This window comes from Falco rusticolus, chromosome 1 (genome assembly GCF_015220075.1).
Source record: "Falco rusticolus isolate bFalRus1 chromosome 1, bFalRus1.pri, whole genome shotgun sequence".
Taxonomy (NCBI): Eukaryota; Metazoa; Chordata; class Aves; order Falconiformes; family Falconidae; genus Falco; species Falco rusticolus.
The window spans coordinates 73,470,498-73,492,813 of NC_051187.1; the positions used below are offsets into that span (position 1 = coordinate 73,470,498).

The following is a 22,316-nucleotide window of genomic DNA, read 5'->3' on the forward strand; positions in this document are numbered from 1 at the left end:
AACTTGCATGGTTGCTGGTTCCTAAAATACCATGTAATGAATGTCCTGCTATTTTCAGACTTTCTCCTCTCTGACCCTCCAGAGCAGCTGAAGCACCAAGTTAATGAAAATTAACAAATTCTGTAGATGCCATAATGAAGTCAAGATTAGGACTTCATTATAAATTTTGGAGGAATTAAACTGTAGAGAAATCTGCTTAGCTTTCTTTATACCAAAAAGTATAATGGTGCCAATCAAGTACTACTTCTAAAACATTTACATTCTCATGTTTCTCTTTGCTGTTATTTCAATAATCATTTTATAGTGTGAATTTAGATCTAGTTTCTCAAAGGTTGGCTTTATTCTCTGGTTTTATTGATATTTGGTATGAGAAAACTCACTCTGCAGATTTTGGGATCTTAGGAATTTTTCAAGGAAAGATGTCAATCTAGTTAACTTGAAAAATGTTATTCAGTATTTATACAAGAGACAAACATGAGCCATGAAAATGTAAACTGCTATACTAAGGTATTTCTGTCTTGGTGCTTTGCTTGGTCTTTGTTGTCCATTGATGTAGCTTCCGTAAGGTAATGGTAGTGTTATTCTGTGGACTGCAATCACAATTTAATCACTTTACATGCATCATTGATGAATTATCATGTTATAACCATTTCTTTTTGATTAGGAAAAGTTGTATGAACGGGCGTCTGAGATAGGCGGCCACAAAGGCTGTAGAAGTCATATGAAGACGCAGTCTGCGTGGCCTGTTTTTCAGAGGTTATAAGCATACAGCTGTTCCCATGGGGAATTAAATGGGTGGTGTTTCTTAAGGTTTTCTGAAATTACATTGACATTAACTGGAGCCACTGAGCTTTCAGACTCTATGGAAACTGGATAATTTCAGTGGATATGGTTCTAGAGCTTATGGATTCAGATCTAATTGTTACTTAAAGAAAAATATTATCCTTCGTATTAACTCTTAGCTCTGCATTTATTAATACAGAGGTAATTTGCTGTTTGAAATTTGGTCTGAAGATCTGTTGGTGGGGTTTTTTAAAGGAAAAGCAAGGAAAAAAAAAAGCCAAAGTCAATTCATAAATAGGCTGTGGTAAATCCCGATAGCCCATATTTTCCAATCCTTTTGTATTTAAGCAAAACACAAATACTTGTGTTCTTACAGATGCTAAATTGGGTTTTCTGAGCTGGTTTGCTGCAGACAGACTTGCTATTGTTTCTGTTGCCTACAGGAAGGGATTAAATTCTATGTATTGTGTTCATGAAGTGATACTGAGAAATAGCATCCTACTGTAGCATGAGATAAATACAGCATAATGTAATCTAATAATTTTAACATATTTGTATTTCATTAGGCAATAACGCAGCTTTACCAAAGTTGGCAGAAGAACTAGAATTTGAAAGTAACTTGAGAACTGATGAGGTATTTACGTTATTTTGAAAATTTTGACTGTACTGTTTCTTGTATAATTACCTGTCTTGCCAGGGTTTCTTACTATTTCATTTTTGTGCAGCAAAAATGGCATTTGAACTTCAAAACTTTTGAAGGGTCATTTTTCAGATTATTCAGCTGTACTTTTCTAAGCAGCTGGCATTTTAATTGTGGGCTGTCCATGTTATTCTGTGTAGAACCAACTCCCTTCCTTAGTCATGTGCCTTCTATGACCATGACATCCAAGTTTGCTTTTTTTAGAACTGGTCATGCTGTATGCATGTTGCTTGTGATAGTACTTGTAAAATAGTCATACACACCTTAGCTGTTAGAGTTGGCAATTGTTAGTTTAGTGCTTTAAAACAGTAAATTTACACTGCCATGCATTTTGTTGTATCACTTCCTTGCCAGTCTCCAGACTGGCCCATTGTCTGTGTTTGAGGAGCACTTGCTGCTGTTCTGTACTGTAGTAACTACAGACTGTTATCTGCTCTAACAGGAGAGTAGGGCATCCTGGATAACCCAGGGTTTTGGGACTCGTGGTCACCCATAGCTTGTGTAAAACCAAAGCTGAGCCTGTCTGTTTGTGTGTCTGTGCTGTGGTCCATACTAGCCAGGATTCCAGATGGAATCCAGCTGGGTTAGTTCTTCATTCAGATACAGGAATGATCAGTGTGTTCATATTTTGCCAAAATCTGATAATAAGCGTTCTAAAGGAGAAGATGGTTCAGAGATTCTCAAGCATCTCTGAAAGGGTGGATCTGCACAGGGATACTGGATGCAGCTCAAGGGCAGATCGGCTGAGTATTGCTGAACCATGGTTTTCACGCCTGGTGTGCACTTCAGGAAAATCTAAGCCAACATCACTCTGGTGCGATTTCTTGATTTGAATGGAGTTCTGCCTTTAAACAGCTGTACTGTTTGCCAGCATTAGATGGTCCTACAGTCAGTATAGCCGTGTTCACGTGGCACTGTCTGAGTTTACAATGTCCAGATCTCACTTCAATACACTTGGCTCCATATAGTACTGTCTATATGTCAGTAACATATAGCTGATCTGCAACTTGAATGTAAAAAAAAAAAAAAAAAAACCACAAAAAAACAAAACACAAACACCTAAACAAACAAAAAATCCCACAAAACACATGAGTTGAAAAGACTTCGCTGTACCTTGTTATAAATTGCAGACACATTTTTCTGTATACATGAATGTTCTAAAATATTGCTGGTATTTGGAACACATGTTAAGTAGGTGTTGCACCTTGATGTCGAGAGTTCTCTTGAGATCTCCTTTTTTAAACTAATCCCTGATACCAGCATTAACTCTAAGGTCAAGGTTAGGCACTTCACCAGTAATTTGACTTAGCGCTGCTGATGTTCCTTAATATTTGCACTGCTGTCTTAATAAGAAAGCTTTAGAATAAGACTTTTATATATCATGATGAGACAATGTTCATCATGACAGGAGGGAGGGGAACGAGGCATACTTGTTCTGGATGTCTGCAATATTTTTGTTTGTTTTGATTTTTGTGTTCAGCCACAACAGCCTGAAAGTCCAAGAAGTGAAGAAGGTTATGTGGATCTTCATACTAAAGAGTTTCAAAAAGGTGATTTTTATACTGATAGAAACTTACTTTTCATATTGATTTGACTGTTACTTGTGATGGGAGGATTGTAGATGTGATACATGCTATGTGTAGAGGGATTGAAACAAAGCCTGCAGAAATCTTACTGAAACATTTCTAGGAGCTCATGTGGCTTTGCATTTGGTTTGTGGGAAAGGGGGAGGGTCAACCTTTTCTTCCAGTGTATGTCAAAAGGTGGAAAGCATTTAGGATTTTGAAAAAGTAGACTGCTAGCATTCTATTTAAAAATCAATAAATACAGAAAAACATTTGCCTAAGAAAGATACAGAAACTTCTCCAAAGAGTGGCTTTTATTCTTACAAACTTAGAACATCCTTGTTTCGGGTGTTGTGACAGGCCCTGTGAGGATATGAGAAAAGTAAGTACTGTGTGATTTCAGTCACAGAGACCTTACGGAGAGATTTTTTTCTTTCTTTTTTGCTCTCCAGAAGGTTAAAATCTTTCTGGTCATCCACTGAAATTTGAAGAGCACTTGCATATAAGTAGATAACCACCTAGCAAGAAATCTCAATCAGCCAACTTGGATCTGTGCTCAGTAATTCCTTTTCCATGTAATTAAATTTAATCTTCAACAGGACCAAAAAAAAAAAAAAAAAAAAAAAAAAAAAACAAAACCAAAAACCCCAAACCAGTTTCCTAAAATCACATGATTGTAAAATGTGTTGCAATTGTCTGGCTTTCCTGTTAAAGCAGAAACAAACCCTACTTTATTCCCATCTTGATGGATTTTGTGCTCCAGATGCATTACAGAGATACTTACAACACTACCAGATGAGAGTTAATCCTCGGTTAATGAAGTAACAAGCAAAACTAAAGGGAATTCCAAGAGGTACCAGTGATACTGCTGCATATAGAGTCCAAAAAGGTTAAAGGTGTCTCCTCTCTTATGGAAAGTTGCAGCTGAAAACCTAAATGCTATAAAAGGACACACTTTTAAGCTTATGTGTAAATTTTTAGACATGCGTACCAAAATAACCATCTACCAAATAGAAATAGGAGTTTCCTATTTATTTATTATTTAGATTCATATTACATGGATTCCTCTTCATTCTTGGGTTAGGTCAAATTCACATACCTGGTTTAATCGTGGTGTATATTTATCTAAGTGATAAGAGACATGCTCTGCTCACAAGAAAGAAAATGTAAACCCTGAGAATGGGTTAGAAGAATGTGGTCTTCAGGACAGCAGATCCAAAACTTGAACCAGTTTTTCTGTACTGTGAGGTTTCTTTGAAGTCCCTGAAAAACTGTGCCACTTCACATCACTCAGTCACCCAGACAGTATGTAAAATGTGCAGATTGAACTAGTTGTGATAGTCTTGTTCCATGTAAAATGTTTAACAAAAATCCATTTGTTGTATAAATCATGTTGGATATGACATGCACTAAAGAATAATGCTTTGTAGCTCTTGGTAGAGAGGTTTTTCTTTTTCTCCTCCACCACACAGTAATCTCTCTTCATATATATATATACATACATGTATACATATAGCTCAACGTACGTAAAAGGAAGTTGTTTAGAAGACAAATGTGTGTCCTGTCATGAGTATGAACAGCAGACACAGTAGTTTAGTAGTCCAAGATTCCCTGGAATGTAAACAAGTCATTGCTGTTTGAGTGGGCAGAGTCTAGCTCTTCATTTGACATTGCTTTAAAAATTGAAAGATGTTGTGCAACTAAACAGTATAGCTGTGGAAGAATTGTTGCTAAAATATGTAGATTTAAGAAATTACCTGCAAGTTCCATAAAATTGTGTGTAGAATGATTGGTTTGATTGCATCATATGTTTATGTTCTTACTGTATCTGAAATTCCTTTTAGCTTGTAATGTTTTAATTAAAGAAGAAGTTGCTAAAATATGAATTCAGTGCTTTTATGAATCAGACTTTTAAGTGTTTTGTAGAATGCTCAATGAGGCAGCTTCTTTATGATTCTCTTTATGCATCTATATGAAATAGCTTTGAAAGTTACGGAATTTTTTTCAGAAGTTCAGAGCACTAATCTGCTCCCATAATGCGTAATTATTTTCCACGTTTTTGTGATATGGAAGGCTAAGGCTGTGCTTTTTCAGGGTTAGAGTACAGCAGAGTCTAGCAATTGGACAGTTTCCTTGTGTGTACAGTATCAGCTACAGGTCTCACTAGTAAAATTATGCAAACTTTTCTGGAAACATAATACTACAGCATAGTTTTCATTGTGTTTTACTTCATCCCATGATTCAGCAACTAGGGTTGTGTCTGATAAAGTTCTGATTCATTCAAATGCTAGAACTATATTCGACATGTCAGAAGTTAACATATATGTCAAAGACGACACCCCCCTGATTGCCTATATTTTAGCTATAAAATTATTCTCAGTTATCCTATCCTACAAATCCATAGTGTTTAGTTTTGTTTCTTTGTTCAAATATTGTTAAAGAAGACTGGATGCCTCTTTCTAATATTGAAAGTGTTACGTAGTTTCAGGTACTCTGGAATCCTTTCAGAGAGGTGTAGCAGAGGTTACTATGATACTGTACTCTTGCTTAGCTTTTGTGATCACTCTTGTAATTACTTTTTTTAACAGATTTGCTGCAGAGGAATATTGCTTCAGAAAGAGAAACTTTTCATGTAAGTTCATGGTTTTAAATTCACTCTCTAAGTCTGTGCTGCTTTTTTTTTTTACTTGCATTTACTTCTATTTACATTAAATATTCTCTAAAGGAAAATACTATTTTTGTGTATTCAGAGCATATGTATATTGAGACTGTGCAGCTGCACAAATTGATGTCTCAATTATTCTTTCAGATTTGTCAGTAAATAAATGTTCTTATTCTTTCACAATTATTTCAGTACTGTTGTGAACTGGCAGAAAAGAGAAACTTGATTGTTCTCCTTGACAACAGAGGACAAAATAGGGATTCTTCTTGGGGCTTTTGATCAAGAAACTAGAAACCTATTATTTTAATGCAGTCTACTGTGATTTCACAAGAATCTAGAGCTTTTAAAATATAAAGGGGGTGAAGTGTTTCTTACAGAGCAGAAACAAGACATTTAACGCTGATAACAAGCTGAAAAACATGTTTGTGGTTTCTTAAACTTCAGCAGTAAATTTATTTATTACTATAATGTAATGTTGGTTGGCCACATTTCTGGTGCCAGTGAGATACTTTTTCTGCATGTAGGAGAGTAACTTTTTAAATCAAAAAAAAGGGGGGTGTGAATTGCCATGATAAATTGCTTTTAAAGCACATAGTAGGGTGCTTAATTAAAACTGAGACTTTTTTTTTGTTAAAAATGCCAATTGGAAATTGTGAAAATACTATGAGTCAGAAGTTCTCTCATGGTGCTGTCCTATAGCAGTAACATAACTTGAACTCTAGGAATAAACTGCTTTTGTAAAACTGCTACTTTGCATTTTAATGCATGTTGTACTTGAAAGTAGCAAGTAGGAAAAGCTTTCTCCCTTCTGTGTTTATAGACTTTAAGAGAAAAGAAGATAAAGAGTTATCTTTCGTTGCGTTTTATGTTTAGGTGGAAAACTTGGATACCCAGATAACTGAAGAACATAGATCTAGGGGAGTACAATGTAAATCTTCAGGAATAATGGATAAAGGAAAATGTAAGTGATACAGAACTATATGAATTTGTGTAAAGCTTTTCTGCAGCAAAAAAAATGTTCTACTGCGATTAGGCTATAAAATGGTATTTTGGTGGAAAGAATCAAATACCGGGAATTCCAAGCTCCAAAGAAATTTTTCTTCCTAAAACATCTTTTAATATTACTCTTAATATATTTGGTAAAAAATATGGTAACAATTTAGTACTGCACAGAAGAGTATTATAATAACTTTTTCAATTATAGGTGAACAAACTTTTTCATTTAGTCTTTAAAATAATTCCTAATTTTATCCTTTTTAAATAAAACACAGGGAAGGAATATGAAGCTGAGGAAAGATGACCATCAGAGCAAAATCTAGCCATTCAGTAGACTGTGTGAAGCTGGATGCTTCCTTCTGTTAGATTGGAAAGAAGAGTTAAGTTTTAGTGTAACAGCTGTGTAGAAGCAAAAAGTGAGAAGGAAGTCAATCCACTGAATGGCATAAACATTTCTAAGTTAAAGTTAGATAAAGTTAACATAGAAGTAAATTAAACATCTTGTTGATGCAATTCTGAGACTGACTATGTAGTATCTGTTCAAACTCTGCCCTCAGCTGCTTTTGTCTTTTTTTCAATGTCAGGACTATTAAAATAAAATAAATAAAGCAAACAAAAAAACAGTAGAATAATTAGTAATGTCATGTTTTTATAACAGGTTTTGTTCTGCTTCTAAGAATTTTGATTTAATTAAATGAGTAATTAGAAGCCGTGCCATATTTGTTATAGAGTCCTATATAGCATTAACTGTTTTCTCTGTCTCTGGGTGAGTTGAAGTTAAGGTTGATGTTTTCTTTTTTTATCTGGTACCTGTCAAATTTCTATTTTGAGCTTATTTTTAAAAACAAACCCCACCTCTAAGATACAAGAAACATGGAATTATTTTTACAGTTGTTAAGTCTTTCCCTTTCGAAGAGGGTTTAGTATAACTTTCTGTTCATATTTTTGTAAATAAGGTGCTGTGTATTCGGAATCTTTTAAATAGCAGTAATGATGAGCTGATGTAAAAGTGGCATCAAAATCTGACAAATGCAGAAAGCACTTATTTATACATTTGAGCTATTGTTTGTCTTTGCAGGCAACCAGCTGATTAGTCAGGATCTGAGAAAAGATGATGAACAAAGTCAGTGTTCCAAAGCAAAACCTGGTAACATCGAGGTATTTTCAAGAACATTTTTATTTAATGTTCTGCAATTGTAATGTAAATACAATGGAAGTCTTTTAAGTTTTTATTTCTATAGCAATTTATTTCGGGAGGTATTGTCATTATTAGCTGTAAACTACTTTTGCATTGTCTTGAATACAAAATAACTGACTATAGAATGACACTCACTTTTCAAGAGGGAGACAATTAAAAAAAAATAAATAGGGCAGAGGTCTGTGGCGTTATGCACAGCACCTCCTTCAAGATGCAGTAGACGGATTTGCACAATAGTTGGGAGCTTGAGATCACATGGAGTATTGCTGGATCCCAGCTCTCCAAACAGTTCAGCATCTTCATGGTCATACTGATCTGAGATCTGCAAGAAGGTATCAGACTTTACCTGAGTTCTGGGTTTGCACTGATTCCTTCTCAAGTCAAAGTGGGAATTCAAGTCAAAATAGATGTTCCTTTTAAGAGTACATCCAGAATATTTGGGACTACCTCACCCATTGATTTTGATGAAGCTTCTCAGCATCAAAGTTTTTAAGAGACATTAACAAAATCTTCGTGAATAAAATAACTACTTATGTATTGGGACGTTGGTTGGGGTTTTTTAGCATAAGTAACTGACAATGATCTTTAATTTTGTAGTAAGACACTCTTTTCTTTGTTGTTTCAAAATAACATAGGAGGTTATTTCAGGTGATACAACAGAAGTGTCCGAAGAAATTGATGTAATGTATACACCTCCTAAAAGTACTATGGAAGAAAAAGGTAATGAAACTGCCCATTCTGGGCAATTTTCTGAACCCATACTGAATGATAATTTTTTCTCATTTTGAATGATTCTGAGAGAAATTGGGGACTTGATCACAGTTTGATCCCAGCAAATGTTTGTGTATATTCTCTAGTTGCTGTCAAGTAATGGATTAATCCCAGTTCCTTCAACAGTGAGAGCAGGTTTGGTGTTTCTGCTGTGCCATCACCCATCCGTTCCATTACTGCTTCAGTATGTACCTTGAGTAGGAAAGCTAATAGCAAATAAACAGGTGGATAGGGAAATAGCATGATCAGGGTAGGTGACAAGAAAAACTTCTCCTACCTCTAACCACAGATAAGAAGTGTCCTTCAATGGAAAAAAAAAAAAAAACACCCAAACATGTTCACCATCAAAATCAGTCCTGTTTGTTTCCAACCAGGAAAGAGCATGCAGGTTCCACTGTCGTAATTGACTTAATTGCGCTAAAATAAATAATAAAAGATTATATGTCCATAGTGTTAATTTTGGCTTTGATGTAACTTCACTCTGTCTTTGTGTGAACAGCATGAGTATCTTCTCTAATGTTAGTTTGACCTATTAATAGTTTTGTCTCTCCAGTGAGCATGTTGACAAGTCTGAAACTGTTCTGCAATGAGTTTGTCTCCTCAGCTCCCTGTTTCATGACATGTGGGAGAAAATTAAGTAGCTTGTATTTATCTTACCATTTTACAGCAAGTCACACTCCTGAGCTTTTGGTTTTACCTTAAATTAGTAGACCTGTCTGATTCATCTAATGTTAGAGAAGCATTTTGGTAGACCAGTTTGTTGCTGCAAGGCAAACTGTTAATTTCTGATGGATGTTTTTAGGGAATTTGGGGCTGCAAACTGAAATAATGCTTTTAGTGCAGAGGTTGTGCCTTTTACCTTTTTCTTTGTCTAATAAAACAAAGGTGTACAGTTTCTCTTCTTGGGTTTTTTTGTATGTGTGAAGATGAATTTACCATTGAACAAGAAATGTCTGAAAAGGAAAAGCATGGTCTAGAATCAAATGCAAATTCTCCAGAGGTGAGTGGTATTATTCATATTAACTAGCTGAGATAATGCAGGTTCACACTGAAAATAAGTGCTTTGTCTTTGTATATTATTTATAGGAATACTAAAACTTTGACTTCACCAACACAGAAATAACTGTGGAAATTTATGTTTGGTACTTTACAGTACCAAAGACTTACGTAATTCTGTGTCACAAGGTATAAACTCACAGACCATAAAGCACCAGTGGCTGATTATTGAAGTAGAAGTAACTCCCTTCCTACATTTAATAGTACTTATAAATTGTGTAGAAAGCAATTCTGTAGGGTTGTACTGTTTAAAAATCATGTTTTCTGAAAACCTTGTAACTGAGATGTGGAACATTTAGTCATTAGTAAATACGACTTGGTTTTACAAAAATACTATCACTCAACAATTTTAAAACCTTTTGTTATCTCATAGGCACATATACTTGTGATATTCTATGGTGGTGGTTGTAAACAAATGCCTGAACCCTAGAGATTAAAACTGTTGGCCCCTAGAAATGACATAGGTCTCATAAAGACGTTGAGTTTTTGTCATTTGTGGGTTTTGCTTCTAACCTGGAAGCAGAAGAAAACTTAAGGAATAAATGGTTACATTTGTTCACTTAGAGTTTGAGTTAGATGCCTTGCAGGGGGAGGCATCACTTCAGTAATGCTGAATGAGGCACTTTAACCTTCTTTCCTTGTAAATAGGAGAAAATCTGTTACTGGGGATTTTGTGATCTGAGATTGGGGATCTTTGTGATCTGAACATCTGACCACATTCATTACTTAGAGTTGTCTTTCAAAGCTTAAACTTCAAAGTAAGGGGCCTTTTCTACTAAAGGTCATGTTTATATAGAGAACATCACTAATCTGTACATTGGGATAACTAGTATATTGACTTTTTTAATAGCACTTGCTCAACTGCTATAAAATGTAGCCTGTGCTGTATGGCATTGGGGAAAGGGGCTCACGAGATGCAAAGTTTGGAGTTCTTTTAGGACTGAAAAGATGTGGTGGGATATATAGCGTAAGGCAGCGGCATTTGTTAAGACCAAGTGATAGAGTTGTTGTGGGGAAGGGGGCAGAAGGCACTGTGTTCTCAGGCATGCTTTGTGCCCAAGGCCAGCCACAGAGAATTCTGTATAATTGGGAGTTCTCTGGTTTCTTTTCAGCTACATCAATGGATTTTGTAACAGGCAGTGTCTCTTCCTATGAAACCTGCCTCTATATTTTCAAACTGACAAGCAGTACTGCCACTATCGCATCATGAAGTTAGCAGCAATCTTTTGTATTGTATTGCTCAAATGCTATGTGTCAATTACAGCAACTGAGCTATTTTTGTCCTTTAATAGGAAAACCAGCCTGTAATACTGAAACGGAAGAGGGGAAGGCCTCGTAAACACCCTCTTGAAGCTGTACAGCCTGGTGGTAAGTAGTTCATAATACCTGTGCAGAAAAACAACACAAGTAGTGACATTCAAGTTCTGAATTCATATTTCTTCCCTTAGGTGGGGAGTCAAAAGCTGATATGAGCACTGGGAATGTAAGTGCCTTTATTTTGTTTGAGTGTATTTAAACACAGTAATTCAAGAGCTATTTATCTGTTTAACAGTTAACAGTATTTCAGACACATGGAAAACTTGGTAATGGAGTTCAGTCTAAGCAAACAAAAACTAATAATAGTATCTCCTAATACAGCAGAATTTGTAAGCAAAATAAACTATTAAGTCAGAATATGGCAAATAACCTAGCAGGATCAGACTTAGTACAACATACATAATAATAGCCAGTGAAACACTTAGATTTGTAATACACTTGTACGCAGGGTGAAACTCTGATTGCGTGCGCACATGTCTTTTAATTTTTGCTGAGAATAATTTTGGCCTGAAGAGCAAGGGTGACTTTGTTTCGAAAACTTGAAATTTTTTTCCCCTTGACTGAACCTATCATAATAATAGGTCATAGTAACTCTTAATATCTGTAAAATAAAGTATTGTGTAAATCAGTTGTATTATCTGTATTTTACAGTATGTACAGTTCATTCAAAAGATAGAAACATGCTGGTTAGTAACTTAAAAACTCATGGAACATACCACTGCCTTTTAAAGCTCAGCAATATCTTGATTTCTTAACCCCTGTGAAGTACATTCACTGCTAAGAAAGTATTCTGGTTGGGAGTGTTTCTGCAAGCCAGTTAGATTGCAGCACAGGGTAGTAATAGATCAGGCATATTTGTGGAGTATGACCAGTTGGATTTATTCTGGTGAAAGGTTCCACTCTTGTGAATTCCCTTATGTCAGAATCAATGTTATTGCATAGAAAGGAGGTGATTTTAAAATCAAAGTTGTATTGAAACTCATGTTTTCTTCCTGCTTGCCTGGTGAGCACCAGCTGGCGTGGGTGTCAGAAGTCTTGGTAATTCACCTAGGTTATAGGTAGCAGGAGTTCTTATCCCTGCTTGTTCTGTCCCCACAGCATTTAGGTGGCCCTTTGAGTCCTGTCCTTTCTACGTCTGGTGGAGTTTTGTTTCAGAATTCCTAATTTTTCCTAATTGATTCCCGCCCGCCCCCCTCAAGTTCAGATTGCAGTTTGAAATGCAGTTTGAACTGGTGTGGTTTTTGGTGTTTGGGTGGGTGGGATTTTTTATTTTGAGTTTGGTATTTTGGCAGGGAGGCATTGTTTGTGGTTTGTTCTGTTTTTCAAATAAATTTAAAACTGATTTTAAATTACCCCTCAGAAATAGATACATGTTGGCACCCTCAGTACTGGAACAAAATTATCTTGTTCTAGTTCAGCTGCTTATTTAAAGGCCTTGTACCTCTTAGTGATGACTGATTGCTGTGTTAGTCAGCTATGGGCTGGCTCCAGGAGGAGCGCTATCTGCCCTTCATCTGAAAAAATGGTTCTGTAAGGTGAGATACTATCTTTGCATGACAGTTTCCCCTAGGCTGCTTTGAGAACATGTTGCTATTTCAAAGGAAGCATAGACGTCCTAGTGTAGTTCAGTGATGAAAGCAGCTGGATTTTTTTGACAGTCAACATAGGAGATTATGTAATTACACATAGCTCTTTCTGCATTCTGAGTAAATAAAGAATTCTGGTGATCTTGTAATTCTGCAAGCCTGTTGGTGATTATATAAAGGGACTGCACTTTTTTTGTACTGTTGATAATTAAGTTTTTAGAAATATGTTTGAAACTGCTTTTAACATTGTGTCTTTTATTGCAGTGACTTTAGCGTCAGGTTGCAGAAACTGCTATGATTTGTTTATGGGCTGATTTGACTCATTTCAAATTTTCATCATGAATGGAAAACTGCATGCTACTGTTAAACTCAGTAAAAACTTTCTGTATGCTCATTAGAATGTTCATGTTTTCTAGATTTGCAGGTATGTTCTACTATGAATGGAAGCAAGTTTCTGTGTTTTTGTAATATAATTCTGGAGTTTTCTGATTTTCTTTGAATTAAAAACCCCACCGTTTTTGGGTTTTTTGTTCATTTCAGCTGCAGTTTCCTATCTTTGCAAGTAGAGGGAAAACACCTCAAACGGGTAAGCAAATGGTATCTGCTTTAACAAATAAAAGACAGAAGAAATAGAAGAGAGTTTTCCAGAAAATCACATGGGTCCGTCCAAAACATCATTTCTGGCAGTCCGTATTATCGACATATGAAAACATCTGAGTAAACAGAACAGTGAAGACTTGTCCCTATTTCCTACTGAGTTTTTAATTTTAAAAAAGAGCAGCTTGATAAGAACTTGTTTCAAAGACACAGCAGCACTGTTAAGTGCTGAATAATACACTGCAGAACATACCAAATAGTTTGTGTGGATAGGCCCATGGTAGAGCTTCAGAGGAAGGTAGGTACCACATCAAACTGGTTCTTAGTGACTGCTTTCCATTTCTGCTTATTTTCTTGCGTGCAACAACTATCAGTCATACTTACTACATTAAATGCTTTAAAAATTTCAAATTTTGTTCAGTAAATTGGATTATCTGTGGATATGTGTATAAAGAGCTTAGTGGTAGCTTGGGACATTTCTTTCCTTTTTCACAACTGCTGTAAGATCTTTAGAAGATGGCTGCTTAGCTTTACTCAGAAATGTACTTTTAGCTCTTCAAACAAGTCAAAGTGAGTGACTTCTATTTCTCTCATATTCAAACACGATTTGCAAGAGGTCAGACTTTGAATTTTAAATGGCATAGTTAATTTTTCATGTGTATGGAGTCTGAACTGTACTGGTTTAAATGTGTTTTTTTAATTATGGCCGTTCATAAAATAGACTTTAAAATACATTCAGAAAGCAGATGAACCTGAAAGGCAGGTTAAAAAACAGTTTGTAAACAAATGCAAACATTCATGCAACAAATCTGAGAAAACAAGTCTTCAAAACAAATCTTCTGGAGCTTCCAAAAATTTAGGTTTCTACAGAGGTATTAATCTGGCTGCATTGCACATATGGACTATTCCCTATTTTCTCTGCATTTTTTAAAATGTCAGCTTTAATCCGCATGCTTCAGAATTGTCTCTGGAGGATTAGGTGGTTGTGTTGTACTTGGTTTCTGCCAACTGCAAAGAGAACAGACAAGAATGCGAAAAAGGTGTAAAAGTGCACTCTGGTTTGCTTTTTATTGAAAAGGACAGACACCTGATTTTGTACCTAAAGCTTAAATTTAGTGTGTTAAGTAGCATTTCGTTTTCCAGGGAAAAGACTGTTGATATCAAAGCAACAATAAGAAGAGTGTGTAAAGTGGATGAAATATCCTGTTAAACTTTTCATCATATGTTAACATTCATGTGAGGAAAGGGGTCGAAAACCCCTGGCAGTGAAAAGAAAACAAAGTGGAATCCCCCTGTGCAGTTCACTTATTCTGGTAATTTCTGGGTGTTCCACACAAGCATTTGCAATAGGGAGAGACTCCATGTAGAGCGGGAAGCAGAGTTTCTTTTCAGTGAGTACAACTCATGCAGTTACGAGACATCTGGTTTCTGAAGGCAGCAGCCTCCCATAACACTGACACTGAACTTGAAACTGAAACTATTTTGTGCTAATCAGTAGTTGTTCTTGAAAATTTAGTGAGAATTTTAAATACTATAGCTTACTGTATTTATACTTATATTGAGGCAAAAGTACTACACTCGTATATTTTAAAGAGAGGGTTAAATGTCTGTTAAAAGGCATATCTTGTAGTTACATGGAGTATTCTTCAATCAAAAATCATTTTGCTGCAGATTTGCCAAAACATGCCAGAATCGTGAAGTATCTGTCTTTTGAACACAACAGTGCTAATAAATATTGTTTGTGTTGTTAGACTTATTTTTTGTTAAGGACTTAATACAGTGGACAGTCCTATGCTTTATTGCATTTCTTTGTTGATTAGATAAACATCTTTGTGTTTTATTTCATTTGCTTTTGTGTAGGGGTTTTTCCCCATAACCTTAACAAAGGAGGTCCAGGAAACTTGCATGTGGATTTTAGAATATTTCTGCTCTGAGATCTATTTTTGATCCATTGCATTGACATTCTTCTGTTTGTTCTATCAGTCTAATTGGTAATGGGTTTACAGTTCGTGTCATCTCTTGTGTAGCTTTCAGAAATCAAAAATAGGCAGTAATTTTATGGCCGGGGAAAAAAGGTATAAAAATTTGGTTTTCTGTAGGTTGCTTCTCTCCTTTTATTGCTAAAGATTTTCATTCTTGCAGTGTTGCAGATAATTCCATTTGACAAAGCTCAAAAGCTTTGTAAAATAATCTTATTGTAGAGTTAGTCAGGGTAGAAGTGGTAAGCATCTACCACAGAAGAGAGGCCGGGTTGACGCATAGGTTGTAGAGTTATAAATGTGTTTTAATATCCGTAGGCCACTCTGAGAAGTACTGAATTGGAAGTAAGAAGTACTTCAGCAGAGGAAGTAGTGTAATTTGCATACCAGGTTTTAGATGGGGTTTAAGTATTGTCTTTTTGAGCTACAGCCATCTTGGTGCTTCACCGTGGACATAGTTAAGCACTAGAACAGATTGCCTGGAAGACCATGTTCTCAGAGACTTTCAAAATTGGATTGGACAGGATCCTCAGTAGTATGAGCAGATCAATTAATTTAGCCATGCTTTGAACAGGAGGTTGGACTAGATGACCTCCAGAGGCCCCTTCCAAGCTAAATTTTTCTGTGATTCTGTAATTGGTTGACAGTAGTTAAAAGGGGTAAGTAACTTTTGCTTTTCCATTAAAACAAAACAGCATATACAACAAAGCAGTAAATAATGTCAGTCATATAAAGCCTTACTGCTTGAAAAAAAACCCTGATCATTGTCCAAGTCTCTGTATATAACAACAAAATACAACAAAGCCATATTCTAAATTACATAGAGACTTTAAATGTTTTCTGAGCTTCCATGATGTTTATGCAAAGTTGACAGAGTTTGAAAGAACTCCTTTTTAAACTGATTGGCGAAAGATTTGAAGTTCAGGATTACGTTTTGTTCTTTCTTTTTAGGTACAGACTTATCTAATAAGAAAGAAACAACAAATGTAAGTGCAACCATTTTAATTTGTAAGTTTATAAGCAGTATGTAATGAAAAATGTCTGTCTTCTATTTAAATTAAATTGGTCTTGCTTTACTCGCTTCCATTTTATTTTTCAGGAAGATGAAGCTGAGAAAGCAGAAATGACTGTGCGTAAAAGAGGAAGAAAGCCTAGGCGTTCTCTGGCTCAATCAGAGGAAACTGGTAAAAACATAAAACTGCTGTTCCTAATAGACGATAGTACTGTGCCTTTTTGTTTACTAATAGCAACAAGATAAGCTTTATGCAATTTTCCTTTCTTGAGGAAAAATCATTGACTTACAGCTAGTGTAAATATTATGTAAATATGTGTAAATTGCTGTAATCTCATGTCAGAATTGCTACATCCCAGATGCTTCTATAAAGCCTCATGAATTTTCTATGAATTCTGGCTATGAGCTGCATAAGTAAACTATGGTGAATGTGTTACCAAGATTAAGTCAAACAAGTGTGAATTAAAAATGTTGAAGCATAAAGGAAATGGAAAATCACTTACTTAAAATGGGATTTATGAATAGGATACCTTTTCTAAACTAAGTGTCCATATCCTTTTGGAGGGCTTTTGGAAAATTATAGCACATGTGTAACATTTTACATGGACAGAAACACTGGAGCCAGAAAGAAAACGTCAGAAATTAACATCTTCTGAGGACGAACTAAAAGAGCTGGAAGAAGGTGAGGAAGAAGATGGTGAGGAAGATGATGAAGCACATTCTGGGGCCACAACTAGATCAGCCACAAGATTAGAGGCTCAAAGGTAACTGTGTGTAGACACACTGATAGCACGTTTTTTTCTACATTGTTCTCAGTTGTCATGGGGTTTGTTTGGGGGTGAAGTTTTTTTGTTGCTTGCTTTTTTGCCCCCCCCCCCACTTTTTTTTTTTTTTTAAACTGATGACAGCTTCTCAAATAATTTTGATTCTAATTCTAGTACCACTCTTCTAGGGATGAAGATACAAAGGGGAGGTGGGGAAACTGTTAGGGTCTCAAAAAACATACTTGAACATGTCAGAAAGGAAGAATTGATGCTGTTGGCAGTCTATCCTAGTGATGTCTCAAAAGCTGAAACTAAGCGCATTATTTATTGATAGGTAAAAAGGGACTTCTGACTTGACTGTGCAATTCACTATCTGATATTTGGAGTTGGAACAAGGTGAAAATATAATTACCCTTGTCTTTCTCTTTTTCCAAACATTATCCAAGTTAAATCGGTGAATCTGCAGTAGTGGAGGATTTGATTCCTAGTATGGTGGTCTGCAGGCTCAGAGGGCAACCTTACTTACTGCAAGACTCGTGTGGTAGCAAGATTTCTGTTTTCAAGAAGCTGTTCTTCATCTCCCTTAGCACAGGCCTGCCTTTTTGCAGGCAAACTGTATTATAGCAGAGCTCATCCTCTTGACTTGGTTGTGGAAACAAAGATAGATATCAGCTTTGGGAAGTTTCGATTTCCTGTTGCTGCTTTCCTGAACAAAATTGGAGTCCAGGCTGTGTTCTTCTTGTTTGTCGTGCAATTTCTGTAAATTCAATGGATTTGCTTCATTTTTAAGGATATTGTATTGTATGTTAGCCTTTGGAGCTTATTTGAAGCACTGTTCACAGTATGCTCTTGAGTTCAGAATTTCAGAGCTGAATCAGAAAGCAGTTACGTAGTCTTCATTTAAATAAAAACTGTGAAGGATTAACTTTACCACTTAGTAAACAACGGTTTGGTTTTGGTAAAGGCAAAGGGACTTCCTTTAGTCCCACTTAATTTTTAACTTTAAAATTGTAATAAAAGTTTATAGATATTACTAGTTTTCTGATAGCTTGTGGAAACATCTGCTCTTTTATTTATGATTTGTTTGGTTGGTGTCTCAGATTTCCAATGCTATCTTTGTAGCTCTGACTGTAACAAAGCACCTCTATCCTAAGGTGCTGCAAACAGTCTGCATTTTGTAAGTAGTGTTTGGGAATAATTCTGTGGAAGGGGAGGCTGCTTCATCTTCAGCATTGCTAGATTATAGTTTTCTCTGACTTAAGTAACCTGTTTTCCAAACTATGAATTAGGTTGCTAGTGACCAGTTTTTCATGTTTCTGAACGGGTGGATACTGAAGCTGATAAGAGCTCTTTCTTTACACTGAATAAACAAATTCTCTTCTTCTGCAGCCTGTTTGCCTTTGCTTTTGTTTTTCTGCTAGTACTACAAGCTATTTTATTTAAACATGGTCAGTTATGTACCAGAATTATTGCAGACTTGGAACGAAGATTTTTATTTAGTTAAATAATAAATATTGTCAGTAAAGTAGCCTTTTGATTCTGCGTTTGATATGACAATACACAGCTCAGCATTGCAGTTTGTGTCTCAAAGCATGCAAATGTATTTTTCAGTTTCTTTTGGTAACTCTGATTTACTTGTTGCAAATACTATGCAGTCTTAATTTTCTGGGCTTGCAATACAAGAAGAAAGTGACTTGGTAGAAGTATTTTGTTATACATACATTCATCATTCTTTTGTATTACAGAAAGCAGCCCAGCAAGCCAACCACACGTGCAACTTCTAAAGGCAGCAGTCCAAGTTCAGTTTCTCCTAGAAAACGACAAAACCTAGCAGCAAAAAAAAGATCTCCAAGTGATATAAAAATTAATAAATCTCCTCCATTGACACAGTAAGTATTTAAGTTGAATCCACTTCTGTTATTTGTTTTGGAAGCTGCTGCACTGGTAGTTTCCTTATATGTAATAGTACTGCTTCAAAATCTGAACAGCGGTCTAGCTGTTCTTGCATTCTGCTCCATTGTAATATACAAAAGCTTTTGAAGGATTTTCTTCTGGTTTATGTTTTTTATTTTTCTTCATTTCTTTAATATTTGGAAGGCTAGAATTTTTTTCTTTGTCCTCAGAAACCTCTTAGGAGAATCTGAAAAGGCTGTTATGCAGTATTTTAACTTGAGCTGTGATTGTTTCCTGAATACTGTGGGAAGAGCAGCTGTAGTTCAGGTTAAAGCAACATACAATGACATGATTCTGATGCTTCGAAGGTCTTGCTAAGATCAGCTGATAAAAGAGAAGAAACTGAGAGTCCTTATGTCAAGTTTTGAAAATATTTCCTTTTCCCTCCTTCCCTGGTACACTTTCTAATTTTTAAATTTGAGGTCACAGTGTAGAATCCCAAGGGAGTAATAAATGGGATGCACAGTTGCTAGTTTACCCGTAAAATTAGTTATATGCCAAATTTAGTTTTCATCCACTCTGAAATGTTGCAATATCTTCCAACTGAACCTCAAGAACATGTGTATCATGCACTGATCGGCTGTCACAGTTCGCCTCATGTTAATTACTGCATGGTAATGAATAGCCAAGAGTTTAAGCCACACTTATAATTAGTTGCAGCAGAACTGTGGCAGGCTTATATATGGATGCTTAACTAGAGGTAAAGGTACATGATGTCTGCCCTTTACTCCCCCTTGTGTATGCAGGACTGAAGTCACCATTGCTATTCTCCCGTGAGAGAGGGTATGAGATAATGTAGTTCCTTATATTCTGTTATAATCCACAAGTCTTTCCAAAAGAAAGAGGAGGGAGGAGGAGAGGTCTAGCCCCATATTCTACATCAGAAGCACTCTCCAACATACAGAATGAGTATGCAGTATCCTGCTAAGATGTGATGGCAGCGTGCAAGGGTTCCCTATGGTCTGTGCTTGTGTGAAATGTTTTAGTAGTAAGCTTTTAAAAAATATATCCTTATAATTCATCAGAGATAGACAGCTAAGTTCCATCTTCTAAACAGGATTGTGCCTGATGACCCTTTCTGTTAAAATAATTATTAATCCTGCTTTTCAGGTTAAAGGTGCAGTCTACCAAGCGTAAGAGGGAAGACAGCCCAACAGTAGTACGGAGAAAAGGCCAGCAGAAAACAGAGGAAACGCCACTAAAGAAAGCAAAACGATAATCTTTACCAGCTAGTACTGTTCATGGAAGAGTCAAAAGAATAAAAACATTTGTGCTTCTATTTTTTTTTTAAAGCAAAGGGATTTGCACGTGCTTGTTTCAGAGCTCTAAGTTAATCAATGCAGTACTTTTAAGTTACATTTTAAACAGCTTTATAAACTATTGTTTATACAGAATATTATGTACATTTATTTCAGATGAAAAATAAGTTTACTTTGTATCTGAATGAAAAACAAAGTAGTTATATATTTTATCACTGACTTGGAAAGTTGGAGTTTCCCAATGTGACATGCTAATGCAGATGCTTCCAACCCATGAGGCACCCCTGGGCCTACTAAGACACTTTGTATATAAACTTGTAAAAATAGGTTGTATTTTACTCTGTGTATGAATCTAATCGATGATGGACATTTTATTTATTATATGGAAAGCATTGGTCTGTAAACTTTAGTATATACCTTAGGTTTTTTTAATTATATATTTTACATTCTATGCAGATGTCCGTAGGAAACTTCCCCTCCACTCCCCCAGGGCTGTCTAAAACCTGAAGTTCTCTAAAATATGCTCAGACAGTCAGTAAAGTATTTTTCTCGCATGCATTAAAGTAGTTTAGCATAGTGAAAGGGACTTGGCTCCTTTCTGTCCACATTTGTGACAAAGTATAACATTTAAAATGTAATCTTACTAGATTATATTTTCACTTGTGAGTTTACTACCAATCTCAAGAAACAAATAGTATTAGGTTAGATTTATTCACAGTCAGCCAACACCACCCTGAAATGAAACAGTTTTATTTTGCAACTAAACATCTGTTCTTTCAGTATTTGTCTTTTTCAACAAAGAGGGACCCATTGAAATCGAATTTCACTACTCCTAACTATAGAGCTTCAGCATTTTATGTTACATTTTATACACAGGTATTAAAAATAGAACCTGGTATTATTGCCAGAATCTTTTTTTTAATGTATATTAACTCTGGTAAGAGCAAATGTTCAAGTGACGTTGTATATAAAGTTAAACTTTTCTTATGATCAAATGTGTCTCTTGTTATGGTGTGATGAGTTGCCAAACAATCTGAGATTATTTTAAGTGTTTTGTTGATATTCTGGTTTATAATTATAAAGCATTCTGGGGGGGTGGAATTTTACTTTCTTTTTTTTTTTTCTCTCTTTTTCTTTTGTGAGGTTTTTTCAACTTGTTGTAAGGCAGATGTTTCCGTCAGATATTCTGCTTGGTTTCTTACTGAGATTTTTATATAAAAATTATAAAATGTTTGCCAAAAATCTGAGTTGCCATATTTTATTATCCTTTCATTGTATTGCTGTGGAGCTTGTTACAAATGTATTGGGCTGGAGCCATATCTATAAGCTTTACCTGATCAGTGTCTTTAAATGTTTACAGGTGCTTATATTTTAGTGATACAAACAGCAGGGAAAGGACCTAAATATTTACTTACCTGGCTTAGTACAGCTGGGTAAAAGCAGGTGCACACATGATTAGTTTCCTAACTAAACTTGAGTCTAAAAAAAGAAAACCTCTTTGCTCTGAAAATTATCTCCTTTTGATCTCTACCTTAACTCTGCTGCCATACTAATATGTACCTTGCTAACATGCTGCTGATATTTACCTATATATTACTAACTCTGATGTTTATGCACTGCTTCATACACAGGTGCAGGATAAGTTGAGTTGTTTTGGGGTTTTTTTACCTTTTTTCCCCCTTTGCCCCCTGCAGTATGCATAGACCAAAATCATAGATTTCTTCTCAGCCTTTGTTCTGTAAAGGTAAACAAGCTGAACTGTTTGTTTTTCAGTTAGTGCTTTCTAGACTTGATCATATTTGGAATCCTTCCCTGTCTCCAGTGTCGTTTCCGTGCACCTGAATGCAGTTGTGAGATTGTTCAGGAGGTGCTAAGGAAGCCCCCCAGCGCACTGTATGGTATTACCATTTCATCTTCCCGCCGCTGGCCGTGCCTCTCCTGCTGCAGTGCAGTTTATCTTTGCCAGTTTCACAGACACATCCTGATGGATTACAGTGATTGCCAAAGCTCCTGCTTGTCAGATCCTCTTGACTGTGGTCTCGTGACCAGTACAGAAATACAGCCCTGAAGATCAATGACAGTCTTGCAGAGCTAACCTCCTGGAAGGCCGCCATCTGT

At 35.9% G+C, this 22,316-nt stretch overlaps 1 protein-coding gene across 11 annotated transcripts in view; it reads left to right on the forward strand.

Annotated features, from left to right (window-relative positions):
* The window catches only part of BOD1L1 (biorientation of chromosomes in cell division 1 like 1), a 39,317-nt gene extending 17,877 nt beyond the window's left edge, over positions 1–21,440 (forward strand). For 3 of the 11 annotated variants that reach the window (XM_037384626.1, XM_037384619.1, XM_037384640.1), the window contains exons 11-25: positions 1,350–1,417; positions 2,964–3,033; positions 5,637–5,680; positions 6,584–6,671; positions 7,785–7,864; positions 8,540–8,624; positions 9,602–9,675; positions 11,024–11,099; positions 11,180–11,214; positions 13,175–13,220; positions 16,162–16,196; positions 16,310–16,394; positions 16,833–16,986; positions 18,732–18,875; positions 20,050–20,164. In XM_037384626.1, coding sequence (XP_037240523.1) covers positions 1,350–1,417; positions 2,964–3,033; positions 5,637–5,680; positions 6,584–6,671; positions 7,785–7,864; positions 8,540–8,624; positions 9,602–9,675; positions 11,024–11,099; positions 11,180–11,214; positions 13,175–13,220; positions 16,162–16,196; positions 16,310–16,394; positions 16,833–16,986; positions 18,732–18,875; positions 20,050–20,158 — 1,193 coding nt within the window. In that variant the 3' untranslated portion in view covers positions 20,159–20,164. Of the gene's footprint in view, positions 1–1,349; positions 1,418–2,963; positions 3,034–5,636; positions 5,681–6,583; positions 6,672–7,784; positions 7,865–8,539; positions 8,625–9,601; positions 9,676–11,023; positions 11,100–11,179; positions 11,215–13,050; positions 13,059–13,174; positions 13,221–16,161; positions 16,197–16,309; positions 16,395–16,786; positions 16,987–18,731; positions 18,876–20,049 lie in introns of those variants that run through there. The other 8 variants (XR_005103792.1, XM_037384607.1, XM_037384597.1 and 5 more) reach the window with 8 other exon arrangements.
* Positions 21,441–22,316: the final 876 nt, after the last annotated feature.